The following is a 21,596-nucleotide window of genomic DNA, read 5'->3' on the forward strand; positions in this document are numbered from 1 at the left end:
TATAAATGGGAGGTCACCTGATTTCGGCAGCCAATGGGTTTTTTCCATTTTTTTCACTGCCTCCGTTGTCGTATTTCCTGTCCCACCTCCCCTGCACAGTTATTGGTGCAAAAAACACGGCAGGGAAGGTGGGAGGGGATACAAATTTTTACTGTGTATGCGGCCTGGTATTCGATTGTGAACGAATACACCAAATGCCATGATATTCAATTGAATACCTATTCGATCATACGGTGTTCGCTCATCTCTAATGATCACATCCATACATATGGGTGTCATTAACCTATATATCCCTGTGTAGTCCATCTAAGGTGGACTTAAATAGATATTCCACAAGGGGTAATAGTATAGGGTCAAAGTGAATTAGAAGGTAAGTATCGCCCTAAAATGACATCCATAATGTGGGCAGCATTATAATGCGACATGGTGTCCCAATCACAGTGGGATATTATCCAATGAAGATACATATCTCCATTGTAGAGATGTATAATTAATAATGGGAGTCCTTCAATGATGTTTTCATACATCCGATATTATAGGGGCACAAGTGACAACTCTATGTTTCAAGATGTCAGTATAAATATAGATAAAGTGTTATTTCAAATGAAGCAGCTATAATTGATGTTGTCATTTAGTCCCAATGGTGTCAGGCTCTTAAGTCTAAAAGTCCATTCTGCCTCTTTTTGTAATATTCTTTTTGTCCAGATCTCCCCCAATCCAGATGTTTGGAAATTGATGAAACCACAGATGTTATATGATTTCCCCGTGGTTACACTCGTGAAGCTAAATCCAGTTTTTATATGGCTACATGCCTTAGAGTGACCACATCGGAACTTGCCATCAGGGATGTTTTTGGCCAACCAGGTCTTTTTAGTCAGTGGCTGAAGATGTCTATGGACTAATCTGTCCTGTAAAGGAGCGTTCACACTACCGTCAGTGTCCGATAGGTAGTGTCTGCTGCCAATGTCCATGTTCTCTGGGAGCGTGCTATTCGAAACGGCTGTTTCGAATAGTGTTCGCTCATCTCTTGTCACGATCTCAAAACATTCTCAAAATCACTTATGTAAGTTAAATGGTCTCAAAGTTATAAGCACATATAGTGACATGTCAGATTTGAAAAATGAGGCCTGGTCATGAAGGTACTTTTAGGCTTGGTCTTGAAGGGGTTAATATATGGGACTTCGTTCCCAAACTGCAGCCTGAGATGTGAATTGGGAATTAGAATTTCTATACACAGGAAACCCTCAGACTTAGCCCAGACAATTACACAAAAGACCAGTCTTGTAACTACACCAAAAGCATAACTAGAAATCATAACTAAATGCATAACTCATAACACAGTATGCTATATACATAGCTCCTCACACTTGGTTAATCACTTTGTTAGATCGCTATGTTTTTAGGCTAAAATGTCAGCACTGTACAGTGATGTATGTTCCGGAGGTTGGGAGAACAAGAACGTACTGGAATGACAGCAAGAGGTGCACAGAGGAGAACCTCTGCAAAGATAGATCGTTTGATTGAAAGACTGACACATACAGTCCTATGAAAAAGTTTGGGCACCCCTATTAATCTTATTCGTTTTTAGTTCTAAATATTTTGGTGTTTGCAACAGCCATTTCAGTTTGATATATCTAATAACTGATGGACACAGTAATATTTCAGGATTGAAATGAGGTTTATTGTACTAACAGAAAATGTGCAATATGCATTAAACCAAAATTTGACCGGTGCAAACATTTTGGTACCCTTATCATTTTATTGATTTGAATACTCCTAACTACTTTTTACTGACTTACTGAAGCACAAAATTGGTTTTGTAACCTCACTGAGCTTTGAACTTCATAGCCAGGTGTATCCAATCATGAGAAAAGGTATTTAAGGTGGCCAATTGCAAGTTGTTCTCCTATTTGAATCTCCTCTGAAGAGTGGCATCATGGGCTACTCAAAACAACTCTCAAATGATCTGAAAACCAAGATTGTTCAACATAGTTGTTCAGGGGAAGGATACAAAGAGTTGTCTCAGAGATTTAACCTGTCAGTTTCCACTGTGAGGAACATAGTAAGGAAATGGAAGACCACAGGGACAGTTCTTGTTAAGCCCAGAAGTGGCATGCCAAGAAAAATATCAGAAAGGCAGAGAAGAAGAATGGTAAGAACAGTCAAGGACAATCCACAGACCACCTCCAAAGAGCTGCAGCATCATCTTGCTGCAGATGGTGTCACTGTGCATCGGTCAACAATACAACGCACTTTGCACAAGGAGAAGCTGTATGGGAGAATGATGAGAAAGAAGCCGTTTCTGCAAGCACGCCACAAACAGAGTCACCTGAGGTATGCAAAAGCACATTTGGACAAGACAGCTTCATTTTGGAAGAAGGTCCTGTGGACTGATGAAACAAAAATTGAGTTTATTGGTCATACAAAAAGGCGTTATGCATGGCGTCCAAAAAAACAGCATTCCAAGAAAAACACTTGCTACCCATTGTAAAATTTGGTGGAGGTTCCATCATGCTTTGAGGCTGTGTGGACAATGCTGGCAGTGGGAATCTTATTAAAGTTGAGGGTTGCATGGATTCCATTCAGTATCAGCAGATTCTTGAGCATAATGTTCAAGAATCAGTGACAAAGTTGAAGTTACGCCGGGGATGGATATTTCAGCAAGACAATGATCCAAAACACCGCTCCAAATCCTCAGGCATTCATGCAGAGGAACAATTACAATGTTCTGGAATGGCCATCCCAGTCCCCAGACCTGAATATCATTGAACATGTCACAATACCCTTACTAGTAGTCTAGAGACCAATGGCTGGAAACAGGGAGTATAACAATAACAATGCAGAGATAGACTTACAGTCCGTTCAATGGAAGGCAGGGAGGCTTGGCCGGAAGCAGCGGTCCTATTATCAGCAGGAGGGCTTGCTGGAGGCAGTGGTTCCATGGCTCCTATGGATCAGGTGGATATCATGGTCTTTTAGTAGAAGGAGGACTTGCTGGGGCCAGTAGTTCCACGGCTCCTATGGACCGGGAGGATAGCAAGTCTTTGGTAGCAGGAGGACTTGCTGGGGGTAGTAGTTACAGGTAGCAACCAACTTGGCAGGTGAATAACCAACTTGGAACAGTCAGTTAGAGCTTGAGGAACTTGGCAGAAGACAGACTTCTGGAACCAATACTCAGGCAACAGGGTAATCGCAACACACATGCTAAATAATCAAGAATCAGGAAACCAGGGTAAGTCACAGACAGGAAACACAAAAAACTCCATCTTGACTGCTGGCAAAAAAGAGTTCAACAAAACAAGATCTTGACAGAACATCTGTGGGATGATTTGAAGCGGGATGTCCATGCTCGGCGACCATTAAACTTAACTGAACTTGAATTGTTTTGTAATTTATAAAGGATCCCACCGAGAGACAATAAATCTTTTGCATGGTTTCTTTTATTCTCAAGGGTTTTAACAATGCTTGGTGAAAAATGAAAAAATAAACGTTTTCGGCCTGTCTGGCCTTCGTCAGACTCTACAAGATAAATAAAATACAGAAAAATAGAAAAACAGTGAGTAATACACCATAGCATATCACGTAAGAGTGTACATAATATGTGAGTGGCTAACAACTGACTATACATAATATACAAAATCATCACTACTGCGTTATGTTGGAAACAAGAACAGAAGATAAAGCCGATATCACAAGAAGCAATCCTGGAGTGTGCAGGCTTTTTATCACAAAGTTACGAAACATAATTTGCCGTTTCGCCATATAGGTCCTTGGTCACTCATAGATAAGGTATAAGGCATAGAGTTAAGCTGAGAGATAGTATCCCTGTTACACCAAGAAGAAATGCAGTAATCTCCCGATTGTTTAAACATCCCTATAATGGGAAAATGAAGATAAGGAAGCAGTTAGAAAAGAGTAGGACATACCGTATCTGGCTTTTTAGTAGGCTTGGAGATAGGGAGATTTTCCCAAGAGAGATGTGAAAACCTGTGGGTAAATTCATGTTGTGATGAAAAGTAGAATGCAAGATAGTACTGACGCTGTATATGTATGGTAAAATGATTGCTTACCCTCAATAAATATCTATGGGGTTAACTGTGTGTCATGGACACGTTCAGGTGTTGATATCTTAATCAATCCAATGTAGGAGTGCTGTGGGTGGATATACAGGCTAGTGGTTAGGCAACACATGTTTATGCAACAAAAACTGGTGGATGATAAGATAGAGTAAACTAGTCGCTCACCCTTAGAAATGTATACAGCAATGACCAACTGTACTGCGCTGACCAGAATGCTGGTGTTATCAAAGATGAAGAGATGGCTGCAAATGGAAATATAAATCTCCTCAAACCATAGTTTTGGGCAAGTATCGACTTGGTGAGGTTGTAATAAATTTTACCTGTTTATTATGTCCTCCCAGGGGTGGCTGTAGCATTGGTGGTGCAGTGTGCCCTAAGAAACAAAGGGATCACATGCAAGTTGTAGGGCATTGTAGTGAGCGGTTGGTGAATAATGATGTCTCCCTCAGCGAGAAGATAATCATCCCCAGACTCCCCCTTACCTGCAGGGGAGGCCCGAGGTCTGTCCTCTGTCATTGGTGGTGTGGTAGGTACTGCGGGCGGTCTGCGCTTTATCTCGCGCTGAGCCGACCCGCTCTGACGTCACAGCGCATGCGCGTCGTGCGTCATGACGTCAGGCCCGGCGCACGTCCCATCATAGTTGATGGAAGTGCAGCCGGCCGGGAAACAGAGCGGTCACGTGGGGAAGCGTCCCCACGTGACCTCGTTCCCTTAGCAACCTATGGAATCGCCGCCCCTGTGTGCCAGTATGTATAGCGATCTGTTAATACAGATGAAGGAGGGGCTGAAACGATATGAAAACTATGTCAATATTGAATGTATGTGGTGAAGGCTGTCATTATCTGTACCCATGTTAGCTAAGTGGCACTTATTAAGGGGATGTGAGTGAGATATGGTGGATATATGTGTAATGAGATATGGGTTTGGGGACACTAAACTAGGGAATGAATGGGGAATTATGCAAGGAAATGGTAAAGGAGATAGAAAGTGTAAGATTAAAGAATGGTGTAGAGGGACAGAAGGAGAGTGGTAGATTAGAGATCCAGTATTGCTAGGGGCAGCAATACCAACTTATTCTGGACCAAGGATACCTTTCCCTATGACGTCACAAAGTCATCTAGCGGTGGTTCTGAAAAACATGAAAATTGTGTTAATACAACAGGTCCGATCTTATAGAAAGGCGGATATATCATATTCCCTGTTCAATCCCAGAGGTTCCATGGTCTGTAGGGTATAAATCCAAAATGCCTCTCTCCGTTTTAGGAGGCGTATCCTATCACCCCCTCTCCTTGGTGCCTCAATCTGTTCCAGTACCTGAAACCTTAATTGAGCAATGTTGTGGTTCTGGCTAATGAAATGGGCTGGTACAGGTAAATGCAATAATTGGCAACGAATGTTGGACTTATGCTGACGTATGCGGTCCCGCACACGCTGGGTAGTTTCCCCAACGTATGCGAGACCGCACGGGCACTTGATTAAATAAACCACATACGTTGATTCACAGGTGAAGTATCCTGGTGATGGAAAAGTCCGCCCCGACAGGGGATGGTATATTTTATCCCCCTTGAGTATATTCGAACATTGAAAACAGCCCAGACAGGGAAAAGTGCCTCTTCTGGGTGTATCAAGAAATGTCTGTCTAGGTATTCTCAGGTTGGAGCTTGGGTTTGATCACATCTAAATCACTGGGACTTAGGAATAAGAGCAGATTCCAACCTCCTAAGAACATCCCTGCAGTAGAGGCTACGATCAGCTAGATCCAGAGGGATGTCAATGCATTACCTAGAGAAGTAGAGGGCAATAGACTCTCGTGTGTCTCTAATTTAACCCCTGAGCAGAGACAAACTCTACGATCTATCACTGAAGACAAATCTCTAATTATTAAGCCAGCTGATAAGGGGGGTGCTACAGTTATAATGGATAGAGTAGATTATGTGGAAGAGATTATGGGACAACTGAACAATAGGGATGTCTATGAGCCTCTGAGACAGAATCCCCTGACTACCATCAGGGAAAGAATATACAACACACTACAGCTCCATAGACAACTGGGGACAATAGATGATGACACAATGCAGTTCCTCATCAATCCGTCCCCAGTCACACCCGTTTTCTACACTCTCCCTAAAATCCACAAAAGACTACAGAAACCCCCGGGCAGGCCGATAGTGGCCTCTACCGACTCAATACTTTCACCTTTGGCTATTTTCCTAGAAAAAATTTTTTAACCCCGCTCACGAAAAATACAGACTCATTTTTGCTTGATACTTCAATGTTCCTCAACCACATACGCACGAATAGTCCAGTACCCGTTGATACTATTTTGGTTACTTTTGATGTGGTGAGCCTATACACTTTTTTATCACACATAACAAGGGCATTCAGGCCACAAGGAGGTTACTGGAGAAATCAGCATTGAATCCACAGGTTACCTCATTAGCGGTGGATCTCCTGAAAATCGTACTGGAAGAGAACTACTTTCTCTTTCAGGATACTTACTACAAACAGAGACAGGGCACCGCTATGGGGTCCAATGTGGCCCCTCCGTATGCCAACGCGTACATGGCAGATTTTGAGGAGACTTGGATCTACCCATTTCCTCATTTCCAAACACATTGACTGCTATGGAGAAGATTCATAGACGACATTTTCTGTCTATGGACAGGTGGACTAGAATCCCTATTAGAATTTAGGGACTACATCAATAATATATGGCCGGAGCTTCAGTTCACACTGACACACAGTAACAAGTCTATCAGCTTCCTAGATACACTTGTCAGTAAGGACGAAGCAGGGAACTTGTCCACAGATTTATTTGTGAAAGACACAGATAGAAATAGTTTACTCCATTACTCAAGTTTCCATCCGTTGGCGACAAAAAAGTCCCTTCCAAAATCTCAGTACACAAGAGTGAACCGCATAGTTGAGGACCCTTTAAAACGCTCTTCCAGATTAGAGGAGATGCGCCTTAAATTCAGTGAGCGGGGTTACCCACAATCTATCCTGGAGGATTCCCGACCCAACACTACACAGACAGTCAATAGGGTAAGACCTAAACGAATACCTTTTGTCCATACTTATCATCCCTTCAATTACAAAATACATCGCATTATTCGCAAGCATTGGGATACTCTCAAAAGATTGTTTCCTAACATCGAGGAATTCCAAAACGGGTTTATGCCCTGTTATAAGCGCCCAAAAAACATACGTGATACCATAGTGAAAGCTGACCTCGGCTCCAAGCTGAGAATACCTAGACAGACATTTCTTGATACACCCAGAAGAGGCACTTTTCCCTGTCTGGGCTGTTTTCAATGTTCGAATATACTCAAGGGGGATAAAATATACCATCCCCTGTCGGGGCGGACTTTTCCATCACCAGGATACTTCACCTGTGAATCAACGTATGTGGTTTATTTAATCAAGTGCCCGTGCGGTCTCGCATACGTTGGGGAAACTACCCAGCGTGTGCGGGACCGCATACGTCAGCATAAGTCCAACATTCGTTGCCAATTATTGCATTTACCTGTACCAGCCCATTTCATTAGCCAGAACCACAACATTGCTCAATTAAGGTTTCAGGTACTGGAACAGGTTGAGGCACCAAGGAGAGGGGGTGATAGGATACGCCTCCTAAAACGGAGAGAGGCATTTTGGATTTATACCCTACAGACCATGGAACCTCTGGGATTGAACAGGGAATATGATATATCCGCCTTTCTATAAGATCGGACCTGTTGTATTAACACAATTTTCATGTTTTTCAGAACCACCGCTAGATGACTTTGTGACGTCATAGGGAAAGGTATCCTTGGTCCAGAATAAGTTGGTATTGCTGCCCCTAGCAATACTGGATCTCTAATCTACCACTCTCCTTCTGTCCCTCTACACCATTCTTTAATCTTACACTTTCTATCTCCTTTACCATTTCCTTGCATAATTCCCCATTCATTCCCTAGTTTAGTGTCCCCAAACCCATATCTCATTACACATATATCCACCATATCTCACTCACATCCCCTTAATAAGTGCCACTTAGCTAACATGGGTACAGATAATGACAGCCTTCACCACATACATTCAATATTGACATAGTTTTCATATCGTTTCAGCCCCTCCTTCATCTGTATTAACAGATCGCTATACATACTGGCACACAGGGGCGGCGATTCCATAGGTTGCTAAGGGAACGAGGTCACGTGGGGACGCTTCCCCACGTGACCGCTCTGTTTCCCGGCCGGCTGCACTTCCATCAACTATGATGGGACGTGCGCCGGGCCTGACGTCATGACGCACGACGCGCATGCGCTGTGACGTCAGAGCGGGTCGGCTCAGCGCGAGATAAAGCGCAGACCGCCCGCAGTACCTACCACACCACCAATGACAGAGGACAGACCTCGGGCCTCCCCTGCAGGTAAGGGGGAGTCTGGGGATGATTATCTTCTCGCTGAGGGAGACATCATTATTCACCAACCGCTCACTACAATGCCCTACAACTTGCATGTGATCCCTTTGTTTCTTAGGGCACACTGCACCACCAATGCTACAGCCACCCCTGGGAGGACATAATAAACAGGTAAAATTTATTACAACCTCACCAAGTCGATACTTGCCCAAAACTATGGTTTGAGGAGATTTATATTTCCATTTGCAGCCATCTCTTCATCTTTGATAACACCAGCATTCTGGTCAGCGCAGTACAGTTGGTCATTGCTGTATACATTTCTAAGGGTGAGCGACTAGTTTACTCTATCTTATCATCCACCAGTTTTTGTTGCATAACCATGTGTTGCCTAACCACTAGCCTGTATATCCACCCACAGCACTCCTACATTGGATTGATTAAGATATCAACACCTGAACGTGTCCATGACACACAGTTAACCCCATAGATATTTATTGAGGGTAAGCAATCATTTTACCATACATATACAGCGTCAGTACTATCTTGCATTCTACTTTTCATCACAACATGAATTTACCCACAGGTTTTCACATCTCTCTTGGGAAAATCTCCCTATCTCCAAGCCTACTAAAAAGCCAGATACGGTATGTCCTACTCTTTTCTAACTGCTTCCTTATCTTCATTTTCCCATTATAGGGATGTTTAAACAATCGGGAGATTACTGCATTTCTTCTTGGTGTAACAGGGATACTATCTCTCAGCTTAACTCTATGCCTTATACCTTATCTATGAGTGACCAAGGACCTATATGGCGAAACGGCAAATTATGTTTCGTAACTTTGTGATAAAAAGCCTGCACACTCCAGGATTGCTTCTTGTGATATCGGCTTTATCTTCTGTTCTTGTTTCCAACATAACGCAGTAGTGATGATTTTGTATATTATGTATAGTCAGTTGTTAGCCACTCACATATTATGTACACTCTTACGTGATATGCTATGGTGTATTACTCACTGTTTTTCTATTTTTCTGTATTTTATTTATCTTGTAGAGTCTGACGAAGGCCAGACAGGCCGAAAACGTTTATTTTTTCATTTTTCACCAAGCATTGTTAAAACCCTTGAGAATAAAAGAAACCATGCAAAAGATTTATTGTCTCTCGGTGGGATCCTTTATAATTTAGTATACGGGTTGGGACCCTATCCCACCATCCACCCAGCCACGTCCATCACACTTTTCTACGTTGAATTGTTTTGTAAAGAGGAATGGTCCAAATTCCCTTCATCCAGGATCCAGGAACTGATTAAAAGCTACAGTAAGTGACTAGAGGCTGTTATCTTTGCAAAAGGAGGATCTACTAAATATTAATGTCACTTTTCTGTTGAGGTGCCCATACTTTTGCACCGGCCAAATTTTGGTTTAATGCATATTGCACATTTTCTGTTAGTACAATAAACCTCATTTCAATCCTGAAATATTACTGTGTCCATCAGTTATTAGATATATCAAACTGAAATGGCTGCTGCAAACACCAAAATATTTAGAACTAAAAATGATTAAGATTAATAGGGGTGCCCAAACTTTTTCATAGGACCGTAATGATTAGAGATGAGCGAACAGCGTTTGACCGAGTATATGTTCAATCGGATATCAGGCTGTTCGAGATGTTCGATTTCAGTCGAACAACACATGGCAAATGCTCTAAAAATTCGATTCCCCTCCCACCTTCCCTGGCATTTTTTTTACACCAATAACTGCGCAGGGGAGGTGGGACAGGAACTACGACAACATAGGCATCGAAAGAAAAAAAAATCTGAAAAAGCCATCGGCTGTCGAAATCAGGTGACCTCCACTTTAGACGAATAGTGGATTTCAGATCCGGTTCATATGAGACTGTGAACTATGTGACTCTGAGACAGGGATAGCTGTACAGGCAGGGATAGCTAGGAATTAGCTTTATTTAGGTAGGAATGTTACTCAAACAGCTCTTTGGGGATCTATCTCGTGGCAGCCCATTATATGCTAATCGGGATGCCTGTCAACTTGTGTTATGCGGAGCTGACTTTTCTCCATAGGAAAGCATTGGCCAGCGTTGATTGGCCAAATCCCGTACAGTGTACAGTATTCGGCCAATCAACACTGGTTCTGCCGGAGGAGGTGGAGTCTAAGATCGGTCCACAGCAGTTTCCATTGTGGTCCGATCTCAGATGTAACAGAGTTGACAGAGCTCTGTACATCTCATATGTAGCAGCGTTGACTGCACAGCCCTGCTACATCTCTGGAATAGCAGAGTTGACAGAGCTCTGTACATCTCCGGAATAGCAGAGTTGACAGAGCTCTGTACATCTCCGGAATAGCAGAGTTGACAGAGCTCTGTACATCTCCGGAATAGCAGAGTTGACAGATCTCTAGATATGTTTGCACATGTGGTAAGGTGCGGATTGCTGGGGAAATACCTTCAGAAAAACAGAAAGCTGAAAAGAAATCTGACCTTCTCTGGTTAAAGCTGAAAAGCTATTACTTTACAACATATTTCAAAAATGTGATGACATCTCTTTTTCTTGAACATATAATGTATATGATCTTCAATATCCCTCCTTATAGGCGGTAGACATGCGCTGGGGTGTCCGAGATTATGCCTCAGTGGATCACATGACCACTGATCTTTGTCTAAAGGAGATTGAAGCTTGCAAGAGGACTTCTATAGGACCATACTTCATTGTAAGTAATTTCCAGTCCTCTATATTTCAATTTATTCCTACAGTATATGAATAGTTTCTATATGGCTTTCCATATATCTATCCTATCCCTATTAGAGATGAGCGAACAGTAAAATATTCGATATTCGTTATTTGTTTCGAATAGCTGCTCAATATTCGACTATTTGATAGAATATTGAACCCTATTATAGTCTATGGGAAAAAATCTTTGTTTCAGGGGAAACCAACATTCGACTCAGGAGGGTCACCAAGTCCACTATGACACCCCAGGAAATGATACCAACACCTCTGCAATGCAACTGGGACAGCAGGGGAAGCATACCTGGGGGCATCTAACAAGCCCAAGTCACAGTTTTACCCCACCGTCACAGCCTATCAACTACACACTTTCTACACTCAAAAAAACCTCTATCAAAGTGGGAAAATACCTGGAAACCTTCTTTCTTCCCCAATTGGATGGACAGAAACCCAAATTCAAGCTAAAGAAACATTAACAAGCACCCCTTTAAATCACATTGCCAACCATGACAACCACAGATGGAATAGGCAATGGGAAATCCAACAGTACCCACCCTTAACTGTCATTGTTTATGTGTGTGTGTGATGTGGTAAGACCTTCCAAAATTCACTTTTCTGACCCTTAACGTGAGCCCTTCCAAATTAAGTTAGAGGCCCTTAAGCTGAGCTACCAGCAGAGATTGTGGACCTTGAGGTGACTTCAGCCTCTTACCAGCAGAGTTTTAGACCCTTAGAGTGAGTAGAGCCTTGCACCACCAGAGTTTTGGGCCCTTGGAGTGAGTAGAACCTTGAAAAAGCAGTGTTTTTGGCACTTGCAGTGAGTAGAGCCTTGCACCGGCAGTGTTTTTGGCCCTTGGAGTGAGTTGAGCCTCTAAACAGCAGAATTTGGGGGAATCAGGGTGGATTGAGACTCTAACCAGCAGAGTTGGGGGGAAATCAGGGTGGATTGAGTCTAGTAGGAGCAGAATTGTGCAACGCTGATGGTGCAGGAGGCGGAGGAATTTTAGAGGTTGAGCACACACATGAAACTTCATGTCAGGGTGCTTGACACAGGTGGACATGAAAATGATGGGTCTATCCAGTGGTTGTTCATTTTGATCAGCGTCAGCCAGTCAGCAATGTCAGCTGACAGCCAGCTGCGCTTATCCATAATTATGCCAACGGCTGCGCTAAAGACCCTTTCCGAAAGCACGCTGACGGCAGGGAAGGAAAGGACCTCCAATGCGTACAGCGCAAGTTCCAGACACAAATCCAATTTGGAGACCCAATAAGTATAGGGCGCAGAGGGATCAGAGAGGACAGGGCTGGGGTCGGACAGGTACTCCCACAACATGCGCCTATACTTGTCCCTCCTGGTGACACTAGGAGAACTCAACCAAACAAATGGACACTGCGCTACTCCAGAATGGAAATCAACACGCACTTTATTGAAAATTCTTAACACCGGTGTTAAGAATTTTCAATAAAGTGCGTGTTGATTTCCATTCTGGAGTAGCGCAGTGTCCATTTGTTTGGTCGAGTTCTCCTGGTCGTTACTTCCCCAAGGGGTTGTCGGACATTCTTGCTGCTGATATATCTCCAGTGACACCTACCAATTGAACTGTCAAGAATTTTCCTCTCATCTAGGAAGCGACAGCAGAGGGTTGCTCGGTACACAAGTTTGTGTTTCGGTCCTGGTGACACTAGGCCCCTCAGTGGCGGTAGTTTGCCGAGTGGGTGCCATTAACGTGTCCCAGACCTTGGAGAGTGTGCCCCTTCCGGGTGGTACAGGAGAGGGAGATAAGGCAAGAGAAGGAGCTAAGGCAGGAGAAGGGGAGGATGAGGGAGAACTCTCCAAAGTGGTGGAGGCAGATGTGGAGGTTTCCTGGCTGCTGGTCTGGACTGCAGCGCCAGCACTGGCAACAGTGGGAGAGGCAGTGGCGGCAACGCCGGACGACGATTGTCCTGCGTTTGCTCTCTGCCACTGAGTCCAGTGCTTGCCTTCATAATGACCATGGCAGTGGTCGTAAGGTTGCTCTTTTCAGAGCCCCTACTCAGTTTGGAGTTGCAGTATATTTGTCCGCCGCACATACATTAAAAAAATTCCACACCACCGAAGACCGTGTCCTCGATGTGGGAGTTTTTCTAGGCTGGCTACAATAGGGAACATTTTGGGCAATGCTGGCTGTGGCCTGGCTTCAGTGAAGCAGCTGTCCTCTGCCTCTGGACATGCCTGTGCCTCTAGCCACTCTCTTTGGTGCTGCACTTCCCTCCACATCTACACTGCTCTCCCCACTTGACATCTGCCCTGTCCAGGTCGGGTCAGTGTCCTCGATGTCCACCACCTCCTCTTCCAATTCCTCTGATGGCTCCTCCTCATCTTGCACACCGACGATGGCAACAGGCTGCCCTGATGGCAACTGTGTCTCGTCATCGTCTTCACTGAGGGCCTGTTGCTGGTCAACAACAACAACAGGAGATAACGGCTCCAGTGTTTGTACATCAGGACACAGCAACTCATCTGTTACCTCTGGTGATTCAGGACGTGGTGGGACAGAGAGAGGGACAGTGAATGGAGCTGAAAACAGCTCCTGGGAGGTGGGAAAGGTGGGATTAGTTTGCTGGGAAGATTGGGCATGTGGTGAGGAAGGAGGACCAGACTGTTGGGTAGGAGGAGGAGTTGAGGTAGAGGCTGACTGGCTGGTGGAGAATGTGCTGGAAACATTGTCCTCCAGCCATTGTAACACCTCTTCCTGGTGCTTGGGCCTACTTAGGTTTGTACCCTGCATTAAGCTGGGGACTGTAGGGAAGCGCAATGCTTGCTGCCGCAGAGCTGTAGGCGGAGTAGACACTGTTGGTTGAGCTCAACCTTGCTCAACATCTGTATTTCCACGCCCCCGTCCTCGTCCCCTTGCACTAGCCTTATGCATTTTTTGATTTATAATGCCCTTTTGATGGTCTATACACCCCTAATAAAAGCTGGTTGGAACGTATATAGTCAGAAGAAACTGCTGTGGATTATTAATATTTTTGGGGGGACACCCCTAATAAAAGCTGGTTGGAACGTATATAGCAATTAGTAACTGCTGTGGATTCCTGCTATTTTTTGGGGGGACACCCCTAATAAAAGCTGGTTTTACGAATATAGCAAGAAGTAACTGCTGTGGATTCCTGCTATTTTTGGGGGGACACCCCTAATAAAAGCTGGTTGGAACATATATAGCAAGAAGTAACTGTAGATTCCTGCAATTTTTTTTGTGGGGGGGCACCCCTAATAAAAGCTGTTTTTCACGTATATAGCAAGAAGTAACTGCTGTGGATTCCTGCTATTTTTTTTTGGGGGGGGGACCCCTAATAAAAGCTGTTTTTCACATATATAGCAAGAAGTAATTGCTGTGGATTCCTTCTATTTTTGTGGGGACACCCCTAATAAAAGCTGGTTGGAACTTATATAGCAAGTAGTAACTGCTGTGGATTCCGGCTATTTTTTGGGGGGACACCACTAATAAAAGCTGGTTGGAACGTATATAGTAAGAAGTAACTGCTGTGGATTCCTGCTATTTTTTGGGGGGACACCCCTAATAAAAGCTGTTTTTCACGTATATAGCAAGAAGTAAAAGCTGGTTGGAACGTACATAGTAAGAAGTAACTGCTGTGGATTCCTGCTATTTTTGGGGGACACTCCTAATAAAAGCTGGTTGGAACGTATATAGCAAGAAGTAACTGCTGTGGATTCCTGCTATTTTTTGGGGGACACCCCTAATAATAGCTAGTTTTCACGTATATAGCAAGAAGCAACTGTGGATTCCTGCTATTTTTTTGGGGGACACCCCTAATAAAAGCTGTTTTTCATGTATATAGCAAGAGGTAACTGCTGTGGATTCCTGCTATTTTTGGGGGGACACCCCTAATAATAGCTAGTTTTCAGGTATATAGCAAGAAGCAACTGTGGATTCCTGCTATTTTTTGGGGGGACACCTCTAATAAAAGCTGGTTGGAACGTATATAGCAAGAAGTAACTGCTATGGATTCCTGCTATTTTTTTGGGGGGGACACCCTAATAAAAGCTGGTTTTCACGTATATAGCAATTAGTAACTGCTGTGGATTCCTGCTATTTTTTGGGGGGACACCCCTAATAAAAGCTGGTTGGAACGTATATAGCAAGAAGAAACTGTTGTGGATTCTTGCTATTTTTTGGGGAGACACCCCTAATAAAAGCTGGTTTTCACGTATATAGTAAGAAGTAACTGCTGTGGATTCCTGCTATTTTTTGGGGGGCACCCCTAATAATAGCTAGTTTTCACGTATATAGCAAGAAGGAACTGTGGATTCCTGCTATTTTTTGGGGGGACACCCCTAATAAAAGCTGTTTTTCACGTATATAGCAAGAAGTAACTGCTGTGGATTCCTGCTATTTTTGGGGGACACCGTTCTTATAAATGGGAGGTCACATGTTTTCGGCAGCCAATGGGTTTTTTCATTTTTTTTTCAATGCCTCCGTTGTCATAGTTCCCGTCCCACCTCCCCTGCACAGTTATTGGTGCAAAAAACGTGCCAGGGAAGGTGGGAGGGGATACGAATTTTTACTGCGTATGCCGCGTGGTATTCGATTGGGAACGAATACCTCGAATGGCCTGATATTCGATCAAATACTTATTCGATCAAACCGTGTTTGCTCATCTCTAATCCCTATCATCTTTATATGAAAGGAGGTAGGATTTCATGAATGTCCATTAAAGTCCACTTTACTACTTTATATGGTAGTCGGAAAAGTCTTGGTTCAGAAACTTACCATATTTGTCAGACTGTATGGTTTTCTAAGTTTACTACAAAATGTAATAAAAAAGGGAAAGGACCAAGAGTCAATACAATAAAAATTCTGAAGGAGATAAGCTGTTATTTCCCTATGCCTATTCTATTATGTATTACCGTATATACTCGAGTATAAGCCGACCTGAATATAAGCCGAGACCTCTAATTTTACCACAAAAAGCTGGGAAAACGTATTGACTTGAGTATAAGCCGAGGAGGGGGAGGTGGAGGGAAACCACCATTGCAGATAAAAAGTCTGGTTATGTGTATTACAGCTTAGTAACTCCATGGGGATCATAGTAATAGCAGTTAACCCCATCATGTCCCATGTTACTGATATGTGGGACATATGGAGGTAATAATTAGGTATCTTCATAATTAAGTTCCTTCATTAGTACCCTCATGTGTCTCACATATTGGTAACCTTTATATGGGGCACACAGGGGTTAATATGAGGGACATGATGGGGTTAACTGTTATTAATGTGAGGCACATGGAGTTACTGAAACTAAATTAATAACCCCAAATGCCTGACATTACTAGGCAGAGTAACTAAAGGAAGGTCCCTGTGTGTGTCACTTTACTGTAGCTTCCTCTCCTCCATACAACAGACATCTTCCATAAGACACAATGAATCCTGGCCACTCATCTGCATGGTAGATGCTAAATCCTAGTGCGCTAAAGGACCTCTGATGACGTCATGACCATGTGATCGGCCTCTGGTGTAGGCGGAGCTACTAGGATTTAGACTCAATCTTATCTGCAGATGTTATATACCAGTGGCTACAGGACCTTTGATGACATCACAGTCACGTGATAGCATGACAAGCCAATCACAGAGCAGTAGCACTAAAAAACCTCCCCCTTACTAAAAAACCTCCCCCTTCCAGGTCCTTCCTGTTTTCTGTGCTACATGGACCCTGACTCGTGTATAAGCAAAGGAGAGCTTTTTCAGCATGAAAAATGTGCTGGAAAAGTCGGCTTATACTCGAGTATATAGGTATTATTTATTTATATAGCACCATTAATTCCATGGTGCTTTACATTTGGGGGTTTACATACGAAACACAAACTATACAAACAGATATAATACTAAGGGGGCGTTCACACTAGCGTCGGTGTTCGACAGCTAGTGTGTGCAGCTAATGTCCACGGAAGATTTAAGCATCGGACACTAGCTGTGTCCGTTTTCAATTTGCATGATTTTAAATGGGACATCATGTAGTGTCCTTTAGTGTCCATGGGTGTCCTTAAGTGTTCGTTTACAAAGATGTCTGATTTTTTAAGCGGACAGCTAAATCCTACATGTAAACGGACACTTAAAGGGCTTCTACCATTAAAAAACTATTTTTTCTAGGTAGCCTTTAGAAAGGCTATTCATCACCTACCTTTGGAAGTGCTCTCCGCCGCGCCGTTCGTTCGAAATACCGGTTTCTTCTGTATACTCCTGAAGAAGGAAAGGGAGGATACAGAAGAACATAGAGGCGGCGCTGCAGTCGGTTTTCGAGCAGCAATGGGGACGCCCCCATCGCTGCGAGAGAACTAATTAGCATGCCGGTACAAACCGGTATTTCGAACGAACGGCGCGGCGGAGAGCACTTCCAAAGGTAGGAGACGAATAGCCTTTCTAAAGGCTATTCCAACGTGTTACCTAGAAAAAATAGTTTTTAATGGTAGAATCCCTTTAAGGACACACATGGACACTAAAGGACACTACATGATGTCCCATTTAAAATCATGCAAATTGCAAACGGACACAACTAGTGTCCAATGCTAAAATCTTCCACGGACATTAGCATCTTACACTAGCTGTCGGACACCGCTAGCGTGAACCCAGCTTAACAATGACCAACTGGCACAGTGGGATAGAAGGCCCTGCCCTCAAGGACTTACAATCTATGAGAGATAGAGCCAGAAGGTGACGGTGGAGACTATTCAGATGGCGGTGTGGTGACAGTAGTGTTATTGGAGGTTGTAGGCCTTCCTGAATAGGTGAGTCTTCAGGGCCTTCTTGAATCCTGTGATTGTGGGGGTCAGTCTTATATGTCTTTTAAGGAGTATAGGATAGGATGCATGTAAGAAATCGTGGAGACGGTTGTGTGAAGAGTGGATAAGAGCAGAATGGAGTAGGAGGTCTTTGGAGGATCAGAAGTTACATGTGGGCAGGTAGTGGGAGATTAGGTCAGAGATATATGGAGGGGACAGGTTGTGGGTGGCTTTGTATGTTAGCTTTAGTAACTTGAACTGTATTCGCTGGTCAACGGGTAACCAGTGAACAGATTGGCAGAGGGGAGTGGCTGATGAAGAACTGGGGGAGAGATGTACTAGTATCCATGCTTAATCTTCTCTACAACATATGACATGTTCAATGTGACAGATTCACTTTAAGGTGATGAAAATGATGGTTGCTATTTTTTTAAATGGTTGATATATGGGTGTTGGATATCTTTAAATATGATCTGCATTTGAAATAATAGGTAGTAGTATTTTATAATCTGTATCATGTGTTTACTATTGTCCAATATTACACTTTGTCTAAAGATCAAAAACAATGTAACGAATATAGGACATTAAATAACATCAGTTAGGCTATATTCCTACGAAGACTGCAACACAGATTCCATCAAAAATTGGCATAGAGAGAAGTCCTGCACTGAGGTGGAAAACTTGACAGAATTCATTATAGCCTATGGGGTCTGCAGGTAACCACTGCTTTAGTGGACAGGCTCTCCCCAGGCAAGTATTAACCTAGCCTTAGAGTAGCTTCAAACATAGGGGTAATTTACTATAGTGGCTGCGCCTGAATTCTGGACTATACAAGTTAAAACAATGTCACATCTAGTTTGAATTTTTTTTTTTTTACTAGGTCGACAAGTTTAGATGAACAGAGATTGTAAATTGCAACATCTTTTGCCTAAATTCTGGCTTAAAATTTTGGAATGAACTAGGCCAACAAATAGATGGTAAACAAAGGTAAAGATGTACCAAATTTAGCATACATCATGAGTTATTATAGTATAGTATAGTATAGTAACTATTAGGTGGGCCATAGTGGCTTTTTCAAAAAAGCAAGACATTTTGTGCTGGTTTTTCTTGTTTTTTTTCCATAAACACTGCAAGCCTGACAATAGTTGTAAGGCAATTGGGAAATATTAACAGACTAGAAACAGTGCATTTTTTGTGGTTTTTCTGTTTTGGTGTGTTTTGGGGTCAATAATGTTTTATAAAAACACAACATGGTGGTAGGAACCGGATGCAACTATAAACTCAGTAAGCCCTGGGCAAATAGAATCCCCAAGCACCAAGGCAAAAACAGTCCTGAGCGTTCTACGCTCTCCTAACCGAAGTGTAACCAGGTCCAGGAGTTCTTTGCTAGAGCTCCTGATGGTGGAGTTGGACTTGGTAAAAGTCCAGGGCCCAGATCCGCAACTGCCCAGAGAGCGACGAACACCCAGCAATCCCCAAGTAGGAGGACCTAGAAAAACCCAGACACTAACCTGGACAGGTTCAGGTGGAGGAACAGGAACAGCAGCAGAAATGTTAGTAAACACTCTCTCCCTCTTGTGTTCTCACAAATGTCTATCCAGCCAGATGGTGAGTTTTCTACTTCCTTCTAAAGTGGCAGGTTGAGGAAAATTCACCATAGCATCCTTGACTGCATCAGAAAGACCCTTTCAGAACTTGGAACAAAGTGCAGGGTTGTTCCATTTAGACTGTACTTACCATCTCCTGAACTCGGCACAGTAATCCTCAGCAGCCTGGTTCCCTTGACACAGAAAAGACAATTTGGCTTCAGCCAAGGCTTGAGCGTCCGTTTTGTCATATAGAAGACCCAAAGCCATGAAGAAATTGTCAACTGACGATAATTCAGGAGCTTGAGGAAGCAGAGAGAAGGCCCATGATTGCGGATCCCCTTGGAGTAAGGAGATGACAATAGCCATCTGTTGCTGTGTGTTACCAGACGAATGGGGTCGGAGGCGGAAGTATAATTTGAAAGCCTCCTGAAAATTCACAAAAGAAGCATGATCTCCAGAAAACTTATCGGGTAAGTTAATTTTAGGTTCCATCGGAGCTGGAGAGAGTGCCGGGGCTTGGGAACGAGCCTGTTCCTGGTTCTGAACCCATTTGGCCAAATCCTAGACAAGTTGAGCCAAACCCTGCATCTGCTCAACCAGTGCTTGCATCAGTTCCATATCACAAAGTTCCTGAAGGAGGAGGTAGGGCTGGTTATTCTGTTAGGAATCTGATGCAACAATAAACTCAGTAAGGCCTGGGCAACTAGAAAGCCCAAGCACTGAGGCAAAAACAGTCCTAAGTGTGCTACGCTCTCCCAACTGGAGAGGAACCAGGTCCTGGTGTTCTTTGCCAGAGCTCCTGATGGTGGAGTTGGACTTGGTAAAAATCCAGGGCCCAGATCCGCAACTACCTAGAGAGTGACACACACTCAGAGAATCCCAAGTAGGAGGACCCAGAAAAACCTAGACACTAACCTTAGAATGAAGTTCAGGAGAACAGGATGATTTGGGGAAGCAGGGGTACAGGAAGGTATCGAAAAGTTAGAAAAAGGATTCTTCCAGCAACTCACCAAAGTAAAAATTAACTTTTAATTCATAGAGTAAAAATATTACAAATCATAATAAATTGGTGAAAAGGAAAAATACAACACAAAATAAACCCCCTAAAAACAGTTGTAGCTATGAGGAAGGAACCCATAGTTCCGAAACACGTCAGAATCCTTTTTCTAAATGTTGGCTACTGATATCACTCATGGAGTCTAGAGTATAATGTGCACCCCGAAGACTTCACCGTCACATGAATGTCTATAGGTGAGCTTAAACCACTCTTTCTTTCAATGTTGTACAGAAAGGTATCCCAGGGGAGTCAGGCTGATTCCAAAGGAATTGTGGTCAAATAAGCCGAGTCGGGATCAGATGGTCATGTGGTAGCAGAAGGCAGAGGCAGAAGCATAGTCAGGAGAGCTAGGTCATACACAGGAGGTTTTGCGGAGTAGCCAAATCAGGATCCAAAAAGAGAGGTCAGGAGAAAGCCAAAAGGTCATACACAGGAGGTTAGGGAGGTGCCAAATCAGGATCACGGAGGAGAGGTCTGTAAAGCAAGCAGGGTCATACACATGCAGAGTCCAGGTAACAGGAAAAGGAGGCAGGAGATAGGGAACAGGAGACAGGAGGAGCTCATCACTAGGGGAGCTGATGCTGCAAGAACACAAATAACCAGGCCTCAGGCCCGCCGCTGATCCCCCTGACCCCATCCCGGCGCTGGACACAGAGTGGGCCAGGAGCTTCCACGCAGCACAGTGGAGGCCCTGGCCCGTCCTTATACATGGCCTAGGTTTTACTAAAAAAAACAAACACAAAAATGTGAGTATAAAAAAATGCTTTCCAAAAATACTTATAGTAAGTGCTTGAAAAGCATGGAATTTTATTCAAGTCTATAAAAAGGGCCACAAGAACAATGCATGTGAAAGAAACATATTTTTTTCACAGTACTGTACATCTTAAATGCAATACAACCAGTATAGTATTTTTCATTATGTTTATGCTAAGTAATCTGCATTTTACTAT

At 43.4% G+C, this 21,596-nt stretch overlaps 1 protein-coding gene across 1 annotated transcript in view; it reads left to right on the plus strand.

Moving 5' to 3' along the window:
• The window catches only part of NWD1 (NACHT and WD repeat domain containing 1), a 125,935-nt gene that overhangs the window by 17,828 nt on the left and 86,511 nt on the right, over nucleotides 1–21,596 (plus strand). Inside the window, exon 3 of the mRNA XM_075280473.1 lies at nucleotides 11,089–11,205. Within this exon, the coding sequence (XP_075136574.1) occupies nucleotides 11,089–11,205 (117 nt within the window). The remainder of the gene's footprint in view (nucleotides 1–11,088; nucleotides 11,206–21,596) is intronic.

This window comes from Leptodactylus fuscus, chromosome 1, assembly GCF_031893055.1.
Source record: "Leptodactylus fuscus isolate aLepFus1 chromosome 1, aLepFus1.hap2, whole genome shotgun sequence".
Lineage (NCBI taxonomy): Eukaryota > Metazoa > Chordata > Amphibia > Anura > Leptodactylidae > Leptodactylus > Leptodactylus fuscus.